This window comes from Notolepis coatsorum, assembly GCF_963971535.1.
Source record: "Notolepis coatsorum genome assembly, chromosome: 13".
Lineage (NCBI taxonomy): Eukaryota > Metazoa > Chordata > Actinopteri > Aulopiformes > Paralepididae > Notolepis > Notolepis coatsorum.
This window is the reverse complement of record NC_140177.1, coordinates 67,027,306-67,043,990: the sequence shown is the minus strand read 5'-3', so window position 1 is coordinate 67,043,990 and position 16,685 is coordinate 67,027,306. Positions and strand designations below refer to the sequence as shown.

General features: G+C 46.5%; 1 protein-coding gene across 1 annotated transcript in view; it reads left to right on the top strand.

Moving 5' to 3' along the window:
* The window catches only part of zanl (zonadhesin, like), a gene marked incomplete at both ends in the record, with an annotated part of 184,158 nt that extends 174,473 nt beyond the window's left edge, over window positions 1-9,685 (top strand). The window contains 4 exon segments of the mRNA XM_084327694.1: window positions 1,278-1,480; window positions 1,893-2,028; window positions 2,201-2,338; window positions 9,627-9,685. Coding sequence (XP_084183820.1) covers window positions 1,278-1,480; window positions 1,893-2,028; window positions 2,201-2,338; window positions 9,627-9,685 — 536 coding nt within the window.
* Between the last annotated feature and the right edge of the window lie 7,000 nt (window positions 9,686-16,685).

Sequence of the window (16,685 nt, the reverse complement as noted above, 5' to 3'; positions counted from 1 at the left end):
TTCAAACCCAAAACCATAACCTTTAACCCTAACCTAACCCTCATTCAAACCCAAAACCCTAACCTTTAACCCTAACCTAACCCTCATTCAAACCCAAAACCCTAACCTTTAACCCTAACCTAACCCTCATTCAAACCCAAAACCCGAACCTTTAACCCTAACCTAACCCTCATTCAAACCCCAAAACCCTAACCTTTAACCCTAACCTAACCCTCATTCAAACCCCAAAACCCTAACCCTAGCCTAACCCTCATTCAAACCCAAAACCCGAACCTTTAACCCTAGCCTAACCCTCATTCAAACCCCAAACCCTAACCTTTAACCCTAACCTAACCCTCATTCAAACCCAAAACCCTAACCTTTAACCCTAACCTAACCCTCATTCAAACCCCAAAACCCGAACCTTTAACCCTAACCTAACCCTCATTCAAACCCCAAAACCCTAACCTTTAACCCTAGCCTAACCCTCATTCAAACCCAAAACCTGAACCTTTAACCCTAGCCTAACCCTCATTCAAACCCCAAACCCTAACCTTTAACCCTAACCTAACCCTCATTCAAACCCAAAACCCTAACCTTTAACCCTAACCTAACCCTCATTCAAACCCAAAACCTGAACCTTTAACCCTAACCTAACCCTCATTCAAACCCCAAAACCCTAACCTTTAACCCTAACCTAACCCTCATTCAAACCCCAAAACCCTAACCTTTAACCCTAGCCTAACCCTCATTCAAACCCAAAACCCGAACCTTTAACCCTAACCTAACCCTCATTCAAACCCAAAACCCTAACCTTTAACCCTAAGCTAACCCTCATTCAAACCCCAAAACCCTAACCTTTAACCCTAACCTAACCCTCATTCAAACCCAAAACCCTAACCTTTAACCCTAACCTAACCCTCATTCAAACCCAAAACCCGAACCTTTAACCCTAACCTAACCCTCATTCAAACCCTACCTATTTTAAGGTAGATGAGGACCTGGCTTTCTCTCCAGCAGAGCAGTGCATCGCCCCCTGCTGACTGCTCTGGAAACCCAGATACGATATTCACCCCCAATCCCCATGAACCTCACAAGGATGGTGATTAGCTACCACTCACAAACATACTCATGTGGGCACCTTAATACTCACAACTCTCTCTCTCTCTCCCTCTCCCCCCCCCCTCTCTCACTCTCCCTCTCTCCCCCCCCCCTTCTGTCTCTCTCTCTCTCTCTCTCTCTCTCTCTCTCTCTCTCTCTCTCTCCCCCTCTCTCTCTCCCCCTCTCTCTCTCTACAGCCATGTCCTGTGGTGCCAACAGCGCTTACTCTCCTTGTATGTCTGCTTGCCCCTCCTCCTGTGCTGATCTGGCCGCGCCCTCCGAGTGTGACCTCACTTCCTGCGTGGAGGGTTGCCAGTGCGTCCCCGGGTTTGCCATGAGCGGGGGCGACTGCGTCCCCTACACCGGGTGTGGCTGTACTTTCCTAAACAGATACTATCCAGTAAGTAATACAGTAGATATGAAACAAAAAAACATATGGCTAAATATAATTGGCATAATTATAGACAGGCATAAAATGGGCAGATCATTGATAACTGTCATTATAATCTATTTTTAAAACAATGATTGTAATCGACACACACACACACACACACTCTCTCTCTCTCGCTCTCTCTCGCTCTCTCTCTCTCGTCTCCGTCATCTCTCTACCATCTCTATCCACCTTCATCTCGCCATCCACCCGTCTACAAACCCCACATGCCACCTTCCTCCTCCTGCTTCCCTCTCTCCGGCCCTCTCTCTTTTCTCTGCCTCTCCATTCATTCCCTCTCTCTCTCTGCCTCTCTGCCTCTATCTCCCCCCCCCTCTATCTCCCCCCCCCCCTCTCTCTCTCTCTCTCTCGCTCTCTCCAGTTGAAGGAGAAGTTTGTAACAGAGGACTGTGGTCAGTCATGTGAGTGTACATCTAGAGGTGCTGTGTGTCGGGCCAAGGAGTGCCAGGCCGGCTACGTGTGTACCGTCTACGGCTTCAGACGTGACTGCTACAAAAGTATGTGTGTGTGTGTGTGTGTGTGTGTGTGTGTGTGTGTGTGTGTGTGTGTGTGTGTGTGTGTACGCGCATGCAGTGACACATGTGATCAACTCTAACTGTGACTGTGCAGAAAAATGTGCTCCTGAATTACTCTAAATTAAAACCTCATCCTCTCTCTCCTCCTCTCCAGTGACCGGCTGTCTGAGTTCCCCCTGTTTGAACGGCGGGACATGTAACGCAGGGACCGACGACAGCTATACGTGCGCCTGTCCCGGGGGCTTTGAGGGGAAGCACTGTGAGATGGAGAAGTTGGAGCCTGGAGGACTGGGTACGGAGATCTTAGTTAGCTACGCTAGCTACATATCACAGCCAGAGAAATGAATGGATAGTGAGATTAGCTTAATATCCTTAACCGTCTGTAGTGCGGTAGTGAAAGGGTTAATGAAGTACACAAGGGGTCTATAATTCTGTTCTGATGAGATCAGAACCAGCTTGAATACTCTGCGTTGTGAATTGTCCGTCCTAAAAGCCCTTGTACTTCTTGTACTACGGCGGGTGAAATGAGGAAACAGAGAGGAAGTTATTGTAAGGATCCGGTTTTATTGGAATCCAAACATTAATAACAAAAGATTTGAATGAAAAACGGTGCAATGAAACCCAAACATGCTACGATACTGTGCCATCGACTGTGGGTTTCAGACTAAATTCACTACAATTAAAAGCATCTCTCGGCTCCTCGTTGGTTCGATGGTGCTCGTCTCAACTCGTCGTCCTCACGTCCAGTAGGGGAAAAAGCAAGCGTCTGTTCGTTCGTGTTGTTCCTTGTTGTGTGTCGCTCTGTCTCTAACCCGCTAGTTTTAAAGCTTAACTCCTCCCCCAGCATTACGTCAGGAAGGGCGGACCTTTTTATGAGAGAGAGAGCTTCTAATTGGATGGGACGGTGTAGCGGCCGTTTGTAGCTCGCCTACACTTCTGATTGGCTGAGACTAGGTAGCGGCCGTTTGTAGCTCGCCTACACTTCTGATTGGCTGAGACTAGGTAGCGGCCGTTTGTAGCTCGCCTACCCAGGATATCTCCTTATAAGGCATATCTGCTGGCTTTTTAATAGCCTGACTGTGCATTAGTGTTAGAGGATTCTTCAGTTTTTGCTCATATCCATAGTTAGACTACATATTTCTGAAGTTAGTTTGCCCGCTAGGAAGTAATGTGTCTAAACAAATGTTTCTTTATTTATAGTTTAAGATTCTTAACAAGACTATACTTGAGAGTAAATGTGTGTCATTTTCTGAACCATATCACTAAGTATTTATCCTTTTTGCTTGCTTAGAAAGGAACAAAGACGCTTTCATATTTCTTAGTAAAATATAAAAGCTTCAACTGTTTAGCTCTTGTCCAGTTTTCCAGATCCAATGTCTTACAATTAAACTACATTTCTAGCATAAGAGTATCCTATGTTCAAGTGTTGAGAGATCAGTTGTGAACCACCTGGTCACCTTCTGTTGAGGTGTTATCATCCCCCACAATAGCTTGGGGGATTCCCACTCAGTCTTTCGGGCGTTACCTCCTGTCTACCTCCTGTTAACCTATTGTTCTATTGAGAATGTTTCACTATAGCCGGCTATAAACCAACAACTCCCTTTTGTATGCTAAGTTCCATATCTATTCAGAAGCTATTCCTAGCTTATCAGCAGGAACCTGGGACCTTTCACATGTTAAATTACTCGGTCTCCAGGCCTAGACTATGTGTCAGCTGCCATTCAACGTCCTGTATCAGCAAACAGACCTTGTTCTAATGTCAATAGCTGGTTGATCGGCCTAAACCTGTCTAGGGGGGTTTGCAGAAGGAGAGAGGTCACATAGTATTCAGTAACTGTACTTTCCGTATGCTACAATAAAAAACTAACCAGATGTGGTGCTCTGATCATACCAGATGTCTAGTTACGGCCTGTAGCGGACGGCAGACCTGTACATTAAACATTTGAGCTTGGGAAAATCCACTACATTAACCTTCTGTAGTGTGGTAGTGAAAGGGTTAAACTTGGAATGTCATTCAGTGGATCTTTTTTAAAGGGGACTTTTGTTGTATTTTGGCTCCATAATGACGACGTATTTCACCTTTTTGACAATTTACAAGGCAACAAGGGTAAACTAGGCTAACGATTTGGCTAGTTTTTACATCAAATTGAGAAAACTAAAAAAGATTTACAATATTGAAATCGACATTTCTGATATTTAAGCAGTTGGTATTTAAGTCAGTTAATGATGTGAATGACGTGTGTTGAGTTTTCAGTGAGGACATCACCTCCTAATAATTTTCCTGCCTGTCTAATCACTGTTATCTTCTTCTTCTTCGTCTTCTTCTTCTTCCAGAGACAAAGTGGATCATTCTGATAGCTGTCCTGGTTTCACTAGTCGTCATCATTATCATTGTCACAGCGATTGCGTGCTCCTGCAAAAACAAAAAGTAATTACAAAGTGGTGGCAGTGTGTGTGTGCATAATGTGTTTGTGTGTGTATACAGTGCATAATGTGTGTGTGTGTGTGTGTGTGTGTGTGTGTGTATACAGTGCATAACGTGTGTTTGTTACATGTGTTTTGCAAGCACTGATTGACTGGACATACTATTATTGCATTGCATATTCATAGTATTCCATTACATCATCATCATCATCAACACCTTGGTAGGCAAACAGTGATTGCAATCAAATAACAGGTGATTATCATTAAATGACAGCCGTGACCAATGAGCTGCGTTCATGGCATTGTGCCATATTGCTATGGAAACGCATGAGACGTCATGAGAATACTATGAATATGCCTATAATATATACATCTTGATGGCATATATTCTAGGAGAACCATCAATTCATCTCCATCTGTTGCTGCGTTTTTTCCACCCCTACTTTGGGGGGGGTGAGAACAATATCAAAACAGTTTCATATCCCTTACAGGTCCCATGTTTATGTAGTTGAACTCCAGCAGAAAATCACTCAACTACATTACCCATCTAGCATTCATTACAGGATTCATAAATTACAGAATCAGGTACAGTACAGTGTGATATATCTATTGTGTAATCACTGGGTGATGGGAGAGAGGGGTGAAAGGCCAAAACAAATTCTTCACCTCTTGATAACTTTTTAAAAGATCCGTGTGATGTTGTCTCTCTTCACTGTCTATCTAATGTGCGACACAGTTTCATAGGTCCTATGTTGACATTTTGGGACAGAAAAATGTGTCAGGAGGACTGAGGTTTTCCCGGGTAGGGTCAGGTTAAGGTAATGGGTAGAAACGGGTGGCTGGGTGGTGTAGAGGTCTACGCATTCACCACTGCAGAGACCCGGTTTCAATTCCCGGCAGCGGTACCTCCGGCTTGGTCAGTCGTCCCTACGAACACATTATTGTCAGTGTTCACAGGTGGGAAGCCGGTTGGGTACCTGGTCGAGTCCTGGTCGTTGCAACAGTGACTCCTACTGGTCGGTCAGGGCGCCTGTTCAGCAGAGAGGGGATATGGGGGAGATAGCGCAAACCTCCGTGTGCGATACACTCTCCCAGTGAAACTCCTCACTGTCGGGTGATCCACGTGTATCAGAGGAGGCGTGTGGTAGTCTACACCCTCCCCAGACCGACAGTAGGGGCAGCGCAGCGACTAAGAGGGGAATTGGCATAACGACTAAATTGGGGGATGGGGGAAAAGTACAAGCTGCTGGTTAAACACATGTTGAGCTAAACGTCAACATATGAGGTACAACGATTGGACGTTTTCTATATTAAAGGGGAATTCCACCAATTTATTGTGTCCTATCATTCTGTTGTGAGGAGGACATACTGTATGATAATTAAGGCTGAGACGATAATGCCATTTGGAAGAATCGATAAATCGGGGCAAAATTATCAATAAATATAGATTTTTTTATTTTTATTTTGCATGTGTAAATAAAATTATAATACTAAAAAAGTTTTAAATACTTTTTTCTTAAAAAATATATGTGTTTGTTCGTGTGTGTGTGTGTCACATGCACTCACTGTAGTTTTTGCGATGCTGTAGTTGGCCCACGACACACACAAACACACACAAACTAAAGTTAAATAATATATTTCTTTCTTTTTTAAGAAAAAAGTATTTTTAATTTTAAACTTTACATTTTTATAAAATGTTTACACATGCAAAAAAATCTATAAGTGACTTATCAATTTCACGCAGTTATCGATCATTATTGATAAATCAATAAGTGGTCTCAGCCTTAATGATAATCGGACATAAAACCTACCAACGTGTTCTATGTCTCAAAAGCTCCGCTATGTCACCCGGTGGAGAGCAGACCTCTAGTGAGACACCATTTACAGTATAACTGAAGACACTATTTCCTCAACAATTTCTTCAACTCTCCTCGGGTTGGGCCTCTACTACAGTTGAAAATAGTAGAGGAATTATGGTCCACAGTTCAAATCATATGTCCTCACAACAGGATGACACGATTCAGGTTAGAAATCGGCAAAACTCCCCTTTAAATAAAGGGAATGGCAAGAGCTGATTTGATTGGCCATGATTGATTGAATCCAGCCCCCAACTCTATCTGCTAGTGATGTGTAACGTCGCCTGGTGGAGGTTCTCGTTGGGCTGAACAAAACATTTTTGAAAATCTGCAAAGTGGCCTTTTAATCAGACATATCGGCTGACATATTTCTAAGTACAAAAATGTCAAAATGGGACGTTTAAAGCATGAGAATGCTCTGGTATTGTGGTTTGGGATATTTGTTTATTTGTTTATTTTATGGATCCCCATTAGTCTACTCTACACCATTGGGTGAAAGACTATTCTTCCTGGGGTCCTAATACACAACCTACAACATTACAGTACATTACAGTAACAAAAAAAACAATAAAAACACAAGAAACACCTTAGCCTAAGCACATTCTCAGCATCTTCAAAAACTCACAAAAAAACACACACAAAGGCTCCAACCACAAATACAATACTAACTAAATAAATCAGTAACTCAACTGTATTTCACCATTCATAACAGCATCCTTCTACTTTTTCTTAAAAGTAAATGTGTTGCTGATCATCTTTATCTTCACAGGTATACAATTCCAGTATGCAGCAGCTCTATACATTACGGTTCTCTTAAGTGCATTTGTACTTGGTAGAGGTAGAGTAAAATGAAGACCCTGTCTGGTGACATAGCCATGTCTAGTATTGGTGGGTTGTAGTTCTGACCACAAAGACTTAGGTTTACCAATTTTATAAATATTAAACAAAAATGTTACAAGGCTGCATGCCAGCCTCTGATCCCCTCTAAGCCAAGACAGAGCGGCATGCGTTCCCCCAACACTGCTCCTCACAGAGCAGTGGAGGGCGAGACGTGCCGCTCTGTTCTGAGCGAGCTGAAGTTTCTCCAGATCCTGCTTTGAAGCGCTCGACCAAATTGTTGGGCAGTAGTCCAAGTGAGATCATAGGACTAAAGCTTTTAACAGTAGTTTAACTTCTCACTCGATAGATGAGCACACCTTCTGATCATTGAAATACTCCTACTAATTTTAGCCACTATGTTATTAATGTGCCATGACCAAGCAAGCCTTTCATCAATAATCACACCCAACAACTTGGCCTCTCTAACCTGCTCAATAGCAGCACCATTCAACACAATATTTGTTCCTGATCCGTTCTTAATTTATTTCTAGAGGCCAGCATGATAGTCTTCGTTTTTGGTATGAATGAACACGCCATGCTAGACAGAGAACATGTCATTGAAACGGTCTTCACCTTCTGGAATGTAATCACTGGATTTTATTTTATTTTCACAGGAACAAGAGGAAGAAATATGAGGCCAACAAACTTCCATTGGGAACAGAAAGTGAGTTTAGAATCAGCGCTAACATACCGTGTTTGTCTTTGAAGGCCATTGGAACATGGTCACTTATCATGGTCATTTATTTTTGTTAGTATTTTTCAGTCTGAAATGTATTTATAGCTTTTGATACAAGGATTGGCAGTGTGTGCCAGCTAAACATGAGTTTGATCTTGTTATTATTGTTAATCATATTCATATTTATTATGTTTGTAATTGTAACCATATCCAGGCATTTATATTTATTAATTTAGCTGACACTTTTATCCAAAGCCAAAGTTCCGTCTTACAAGTCAGCAGTAAGACTTCTATAAGTCAAAACATACGTTTTTGAGGTCGCCTAAACATGTCTTTGAAGTTCTTTGCTGAAAAGAAACCACTCGATAATTAATGTACATCTAGCAGTGGTGCGTGAGCCTGTACCACTGAATGAAATTCAAATCAATCTATCAGACTAGACGTTGCAGATCAAATATGACCAAATATCAACCTTACCATTAAAAACAAATTTTAGGTAGAAAAGACAAGATTTATTAGCGAGCCGCCATTTTGTACACACACGTAATTGTGGCTGCAATTCTGAATGGCTAGTTTCAAGAAGGAGGGTTCTTGTCACAGCTAAACTGCAGTAAAGGCACAATGCACATCTTTACATTTTAAAGTAGTTTGAAGTAAAAAGTAAGTAATCGACACATAGAAATAACATGTAAATTCTATTTTAGGGTGGGTTTTCCCTTTAAAGGGATAGTTGTGACTTTTGGAACCCTAGCCATGTTTGCTACTTACCAATGATGTTGGTGATGATGGACTTTGGAGAAGTCTTTATTCGGCATGCAGGCAGACACACATGTGATGGGCGGCACACACAGGAACACACACATGCAATTAGTTGGGTCGCCGATGAAATTGAGTCTCTGCACTTGACCCATCCCGTGGTCCTTCCCCCCAAGGGCAGCCGGGAGCAGATAGGGGCTGCGGCGTGGGACCGCGCCCCAGGGACCAATCCAAGTGCTCCTGTCCGTCTTCGTCAGGGACGCGACAGCGTTAGCGATCTGTTGTGCATGTTTTTCCATTGGGTTTCTCTTATCGGGGGGGGGGGGAACCCTTGCGAGCACAGGGAGAACATTCAAACTGCACACAGAAAGGCCTGGGAGATACCCCACCTGGGTACCTGGCAACGCGGAAAACTGGTCCCCAAGTTGGAATCGAACCCTGGACCTTCTAGCTGTGAGGCGACAGTGTTAACCACTACTCCACAGTGCAACACACAGTAGATTTTAGTTGTCCTAAGTCAGCTTGTACAGATGGGAGCTTGACCCCATTACTTTTGTGTCGATTTGTAAATATGAAAAAAAAAAAAAAAAAAAAAAACACAACATAATTCTTCTTCTAGTGCCCCAGGACTGTTCAGCTAGCCTAGCTAGGGCTCCAGGAGAGATGTTTTTGGCTAGATGCTCCATATCCACGTCCATTAATTTGCGTTAAGCTATAGCTTGCAGCCGGATAGCTTTCTACTGAACGCACAGAGAGGGAATTGGTATCCATCTTCTTGTCTGACTCTGGAGAAGACAGTAAGCACATTTCCCATAATGTTGACGTGTTCCTTTTTAGATGGTTTAGAAACTTTAGATGGTCTAATACAGATTGCAGCTTTTAAGTGTCCAGTGTTACTTTTAAAGTAACTCTCGTTCATCTTCTAGTATTTGTCATCAATACATCTAGGACAGCCACTTAAATGCAATATCTCTCTCTCTCCCCCTCAGGTGTCCTGTACGAAAACATGGATGATGTGAAGGAAGACAGCAAAGTCACTTCTTTGTGATGTGAAACAAAGATATTACCTCATGTTTACTGGTCATTGAAGTCAAATATAAATAAAGTGCTTGTTATCTTTTTCAACTTGTGAATAGTAAGAATGTTCTTTGTGTTTGTATGTTGCTTATTAACTTATTCAATGCTTTTTATGTTCATGTAATTTTGGTCAGAGACGTATGCGTGTACTTAATCCAGGAATCCAAGTGCAATTATGAAATGTCTTGTGCCTCAAAGAGAAAATATATTTTGGAATAAATGATGTTGCTCCAAGCAAAACTACCGCCAAGTGTCACTGCATATCTGTCTCTTAGCAAGTATTGAGCCACATGATGCCTCAATGAATCTCCTGCTAATGGCTAATGGTACGTATCAAACCTACTGCAAGTGTTGTGTACTTACTGAACAGAGTCTGGGAAGGGCAACATGCTAGATGTCCTGACAGCTGTGATGTCACACTACTGATTTACACACGTGATTAGACAGGTGTGTGTAGCAGAAACGGACAACCGCGATGAAGAGAGGTGGCCAGATATAAGCTACAGGAAGAAACAGAGCACATGTCAAGCTGGTAGATAGATAGATGTATATAAGCTACATGAAGAGACAGAGCACATGTCAAGCTGGTAGATAGATAGATGTATATAAGCTACATGAAGAGACAGAGCACATGTCAAGCTGGTAGATAGATAGATGTATATAAGCTACATGAAGAGACAGAGCACATGTCAAGCTGGTAGATAGATAGATGTATATAAGCTACATGAAGAGACAGAGCACATGTCAAGCTGGTAGATAGATAGATGTATATAAGCTACAGGAAGAGACAGAGCACATGTCAAGCTGGTAGATAGATAGATGTATATAAGCTACAGGAAGAGACAGAGCACATGTCAAGCTGGTAGATAGATAGATGTATATAAGCTACATGAAGAGACAGAGCACATGTCAAGCTGGTAGATAGATAGATGTATATAAGCTACAGGAAGAGACAGAGCACATGTCAAGCTGGTAGATAGATAGATGTATATAAGCTACATGAAGAGACAGAGCACATGTCAAGCTGGTAGATAGATAGATGTATATAAGCTACATGAAGAGACAGAGCACATGTCAAGCTGGTAGATAGATAGATGTATATAAGCTACATGAAGAGACAGAGCACATGTCAAGCTGGTAGATAGATAGATGTATATAAGCTACATGAAGAGACAGCTGCAATTGCACATGCCAAGCTGGTAGATAGATGAATCAAGAATCAAGAGGTTTATTTGTCACATACATACCAGGGCATACAGTGAAATGCGGATGGTCATGCCTGCATCAATTGTGCAATAATACAATAATAAAATAGACATAGAAAAAATAAAAACAGGTAAGACATAAGATGTGCATGATAAAAATAGACATGCTAAATTCCTGAGAAGGCACTGGTTCCTATGTACACTACAATACAATATACAATGTATGCTTACTATATCTAAACTATACTATACAAGAACCACATCTGTTCTTTCCTTAAAGTGACTTTTATATTCCTCATTCCTTTCAAGTGACTTTTCCATTTTGTTTAAAGTGACATGGCGCTGTTTCGCCTTTTTCACCACAGAATCTGTGTGTTGACCATGTCAGGTCCTCTGTGATGTGGACTCCCAGGTACTTGAAACGATAGGTTATGTAGATAACCTAGTTATATTAGTATTGGCTGAGCGTCCCGCTCTGAGCCTTATGAGATATCCTTATCTCCTATGATACCTATTGTATCTCCCACGAACAAAAAACTACATGCACCCCACCTGTATGGGGCTCCGCCCCCATGGTGGCACCGCCCATATAGCAGTGACTCTGGTCACCAAACATCCTTCCTCGCCAAAACCCGTCCCAGGAAAAGATTCCTCAAGAGGGAACTCAGGGCCGCGCAGAGCGGGACGCTCAGCCAATACTAATATAACTATCGTTATATGCCGTATTTGCTTTCGCGTCCCGCTCTGAGCCTTATGAGATAATGGGGAAGAGCGGACGCGAAGCCCGACAAATGTACCCCCTGAGGACCCGTAAGCCCACATCAAGGGGTGCGGGGAGCCCTGTCACCCCATGCTTCCTAACGAAGGGGGGGCGCAGTCAACTCCACCTGAATGCGAACAAGAGGGAACTAGAACCCCTTGAACACACCGTACAGGCGGAACCACGTGTGACCCAACACACTGTGGCCCATACCCATACACTCCTGCTACCCGCGGGGCGTGTCGCAGCCAATCAGGGAAAACACGGAAGCAACGGCAGCACTGCTCCGCTGTTATTAAGCAATAGGCGGACTGGACATGACAGGTGAAGGCCCGCATCTAACTCACTAGTGTGAGGAGGAGGACGAAACGCCTGAACCACAATATCCCGGGAGCGGAAGGAACTCCGGATATTCTTAGGCACGAAAGCAGGATTAGGTCGCAGAGTGACACCGCAATCGGTCCGAAAAGACAGGCACTCTGGACATACCGAGAGAGCACAGAGCTCACCTACGCGTTTAGCGGAAGTGACAGCCAGTAGGAACGCGGTCTTGAAGTACAGCTGTCCCAACGGCGCCTGCTCGAGCGGCTCAAACGGGGCCAAGGACAACCGACCGAGGACCCATTGAAGATCCCAAGTCGGAGCCAAGGAGCGTTGCACCGGCTTAACGCGTCGAGCGCCAAGCAGGAAACGCTTCACAAGAGGGTGGCTGAACAAGACATCCCCTCAAACCCCTCATGATAGGAGGATATAGCCGCCGCATATACCCTCACCGTCGAAGCCGACAGTCTATCAAGGAGAGACTGGAGGTAACTAAGGACAGCATCCAGGGGGCAGGAGACTGAGTCCCGGCCCCCTGCCTTACACCACACTTGGAACATACGTCATCTGCCCGCGTAAGCGCGACAGTGGAGGGAGCATGCGCATTCCAGATGGTAACACCATCAGGATCAAGAACCTGCGCCCCTCAACGTACCCCTCCCAACAACTGACCTAACAGATGTATGGGGAAGAATCCCTGGCAGCACGGCATCGGTCCCAGACCTGCCTGGCCATGTCCAGACGTAATCCTCACCCGTCAGGATGAGGACCGCCCCGCGACAGTACCTCTGCACCCACATTCTCCCTGCCGGGGATGTGGGGAGCCCTCAGGCCGCGCAGATGGAGGACGCCCATAGCCAGCTGCCCGCCGCCTGGTGCAGACAGGGGGAGCGTACTCCTCCCTGTCTGTCGATACACGACACTGACGTCGTATCGTCCGTCCTGATCAACACCATTTGTGGACCAGAAGGACCGCTGTCAACACCAACACATTGAACGTAGCGCAGACCGGGCAGCATGGTTTGCCAGCTGCCCCCTACTGCATTGGCCCGACGCGTCACCAGCGAGGGAGGCGTCGGTGAAAACGCGACGTGAGACAGCGCCGTAACCGTCCTAGGACGGAACCTCCCGAGCGTGTTGACAACACGCTCTGAGATGGATGCCCATAGCCCTCCAACCCTCCAGTCTACAGCAACCCCAGGCTGGTAGAGACCTGCCTGGTACGAGACCTGACGATCCACCTTGACCGCGAAGGACCAGAACGTCATCAGGGCAGAACACTCCATAACCCCGGACGACGCAGAGGCCCCAGTGCGGCCTCCACGCACTTGGTGAAGATGCGGGGAGCCAGAGAAAACCGAACGGCAGCCTCTGGTACTCATACGCTAACCCTGCAAAGGAAGCGTAGGTAAGCCCTAGGATGGAAGATCGGGGATGCGCATACGCATCCTACAGGTCTATGGAGGAGAACCAGACCCCCACCTGACAGTGTCCAACAGGTAGGAGACGATCCAAAAAATGCTGAACCTTCCCATGGGACAGGTCCAGCCTGGGTCTTACACCCCTCCCTCCCGACTTCTCGGGCAGAGAACACCGGGAGGAGAACGCCACGACGATGGCTTGCTTCGTCCACAGAGATTGGATCTCGTTGACCAGAGCTGTCACTGCTGGAGACCCTGACAATAGGGTCTGTACCAAACCTGAAAACGGGTGGGGTTGTGTAAACACAAGTCCCCGCCTCAGCGTTCTCTCCATCCACCTCGACATATGGTACTGCCGTAGTCATATGTGACGACACTCCCAACGCACCCGCCGTCACGTGGCGCAGGTCCGCCAGGAACTGTAGATAGTTGGCCCGGTCCCCCCGCTGTGCGTAGTCAACCCTGGAACCGTGCGAGGAGCGCGTTCCGTGTTGGAACACCTGACCCTGACACCACCCACGAGGCAATCGCACCCAAGGGGGAACCCCGACAGAAAGGGCCGGTCTGATACGGGGGGCTTCCGATGAAAAAAGCCCCCCCACTGAACACCCCTCCAGAACATGCTGAAGGAGTTGTTCTGCAGCCGGACATGCAAGGTGTAAGGCCCCCATGGGTTCCTACACACCGTAGCCCTGCAGTGATATTACTACCACCCCAAAACATGTGAGCTGCGACCACTTGCCAATATTTCAGGAGTGGGAGGCACCAACATGATACCTGGCCTGGCGAAGGCGAGGCCGGGGAAGCCCGCACTGTGTGCCTCAAAAGGTTTCGAGCCCCCCTGCTGACAACACTTAAGTTGACAGACGTAACACCAGGCTCAACCAACACAGTTCAAGGTGTGGGAGCCGCTTGACAGCACAACATTCTCACGGACAGACCCAGGCTCAGCCATCAACTGGGTGTCAGCCCCTGTCCCCATGAGAAGCGAAAAGGGGGGCCGCCCGCGCATCAACGAAGGCACGCGGCCCGCAGCCAAAGGAAACAATCAGAGCCCACTTCTTCCACTGGTGTTGAGGAAGGGAGTGATCGGAGAGCGGGCTGCTCGCGGCAGGACGGTGACGGCTTGTTTGTTCAAGCCGAACCCATCCTACATGGCCGATCCCTCGGCCGCCAAAGCTGTCGGCCTTGTGGACACCTGTCGAATCAACGCCCAGGATACCTCTGGCGGGGGAAAACATGGCCGCCTGTCGAGGGCCTCGTCATCGCCGCTGACGAGGCCGTGCTCTCTCTTCTTCTGGCTGCGCGGTGTGAGGCGGTGTAGGGCCTAGGACAATACCGCCCGCGCTCCAGCAGAAGACCAAAAACCCCTGCGGAGAGGGGAACCCTGAGCGGTTATAGCTTGCGGCTGGGTCAAAGCTAATAACGTCAACAACCTCGCGCGATGTGTCGACGTCGGCTGGCCCTCAAGGCCCCTCCACCAGACACCATTTTTTTAATAGAAAAAAACAGCAATTCGAACACAGTTCTAATCGTTGCCAATTCCATACCGTGGCGGTACAAGCCTTAACAGCCCACCAGCCACTCGCCAGGCCGACCCACCCATGGTGTCGGCCGGGCGGGGCATTGTTTCAATATGTCAAAAACAAAGGACTGATGTTAACACGGAGCACCAGTGGTGATTGCAAACAGCAACCTCCACTGTGGTGTGCACCATGAAAAGGTTAAATGAATAAAAGAGCTAAACCACAAAATACTGTAGAAAGAGCAAACCCATACACAAAGTTAAGGGGAGACGGACCAGAGCGAACTAGTCCCGCCTTCATTCAACATATTCACAACAGGACACCAGCCCTAGTTTAGCCCATTTACCAAAAAAGGTAAACAAAGCCCCCCCCGCACTACTCCCCCAGTACACCGATTGACCGTCAGTATGAATGGTTGAGAGGAGAGAAAACTGTAGCAAGACAGACCTTCTCATAGCAGAGTGACAAAACGAAACAATAGCCCACTACACAGGGCCGCCTCAGGGGTTGGGGGGCCTCGTGTCTAAAAACGCACAGGGCCTCACATTTCTCCCAAGCGGCCCTGCCCTTATACTACTGCAGCCTAGCGCGCGGCGATGTGGGACCCAGAACAACAATTGCCTGCGCACAGACACGCAACATGTTTACCATGTCGGCTGGACCCATAGCCCCACTACCCGACGCCAACCCAGATGGGAACACCGTTCAACAAACCCCACCGGAACACAAGGTAACATACCTGGCTAGGCAACCTAGCCACGGCCTACCCTGTTGTCAACCCATTTACCCGAAAAAAGGTAAATAGGACTCAGCAAAAAAACCCACAACAGCTACCGACTGACCTTCATTGATGAACCGGGCAAGAGGAGGGAGAGTGACAACATCTCACGGCGGAGACATTAGAACAGCGTAGCAATTAGCAGTAGTAATAGCATGCAGCATTAGCGATAGCATGTAGCATAGCATTAGATGTTTTAGTAGCACGCCCAAGACAGCTTGGAAACCGTTCCCTGCAGTGAACGTTCACCAAACCATCCTGCCCCCGGCGCCAACAGACAACATGGTTGTGTAACAAAACAAACCAGCATTACTAACACTAATACCCATGCCTGAAGACACAGGGCCTACCTGAGTACAAGCTGGCCCGACAGCCAGTCTTGTACAGCTGAACCTCGATGTGCTGTCATCAAACGAGGGACATCAACATAGGCCCGTCGTGTCGCCGAAAACATGCGTCGAAGATGCCAGGGGCCAGCAACCTCCGGTAAGCTTTCAAACATTATGACTCTGATCTTTTCATCCTACTAGTTATCGTATGGTGCACGCAGCCAAGTACGCTAGGACGAAAATAGAGGAAGGATGTTTGGTGACCAGATTCACTGCTATATGGGCGGTGCCACCATGGGGGCGGAGCCCCATACAGGTGGGGTGCATGTAGTTTTTTGTTCGTGGGAGATACAATAGGTATCATAGGAGATAAGGATATCTCATAAGGCTCAGAGCGGGACGCGAAAGCAAATACGGCATATAACTGCTCACCCTGTCCACGATAGCCCGATTTATCCACAGTGGCATGTGTCCCCTGCTGTATTCTCCTAAAATCCATGATCAGCTCTTTGGTTTTACCAATGTTCAGGAGTAGGCTGTTATCCCGGCACCAGCGTGCCAGTTCATCAACCTCCTCTCCTTCTCGTCGTTGTCCGAGATCAGCCCCACCACCACCGTGTCGTCCGCAAAC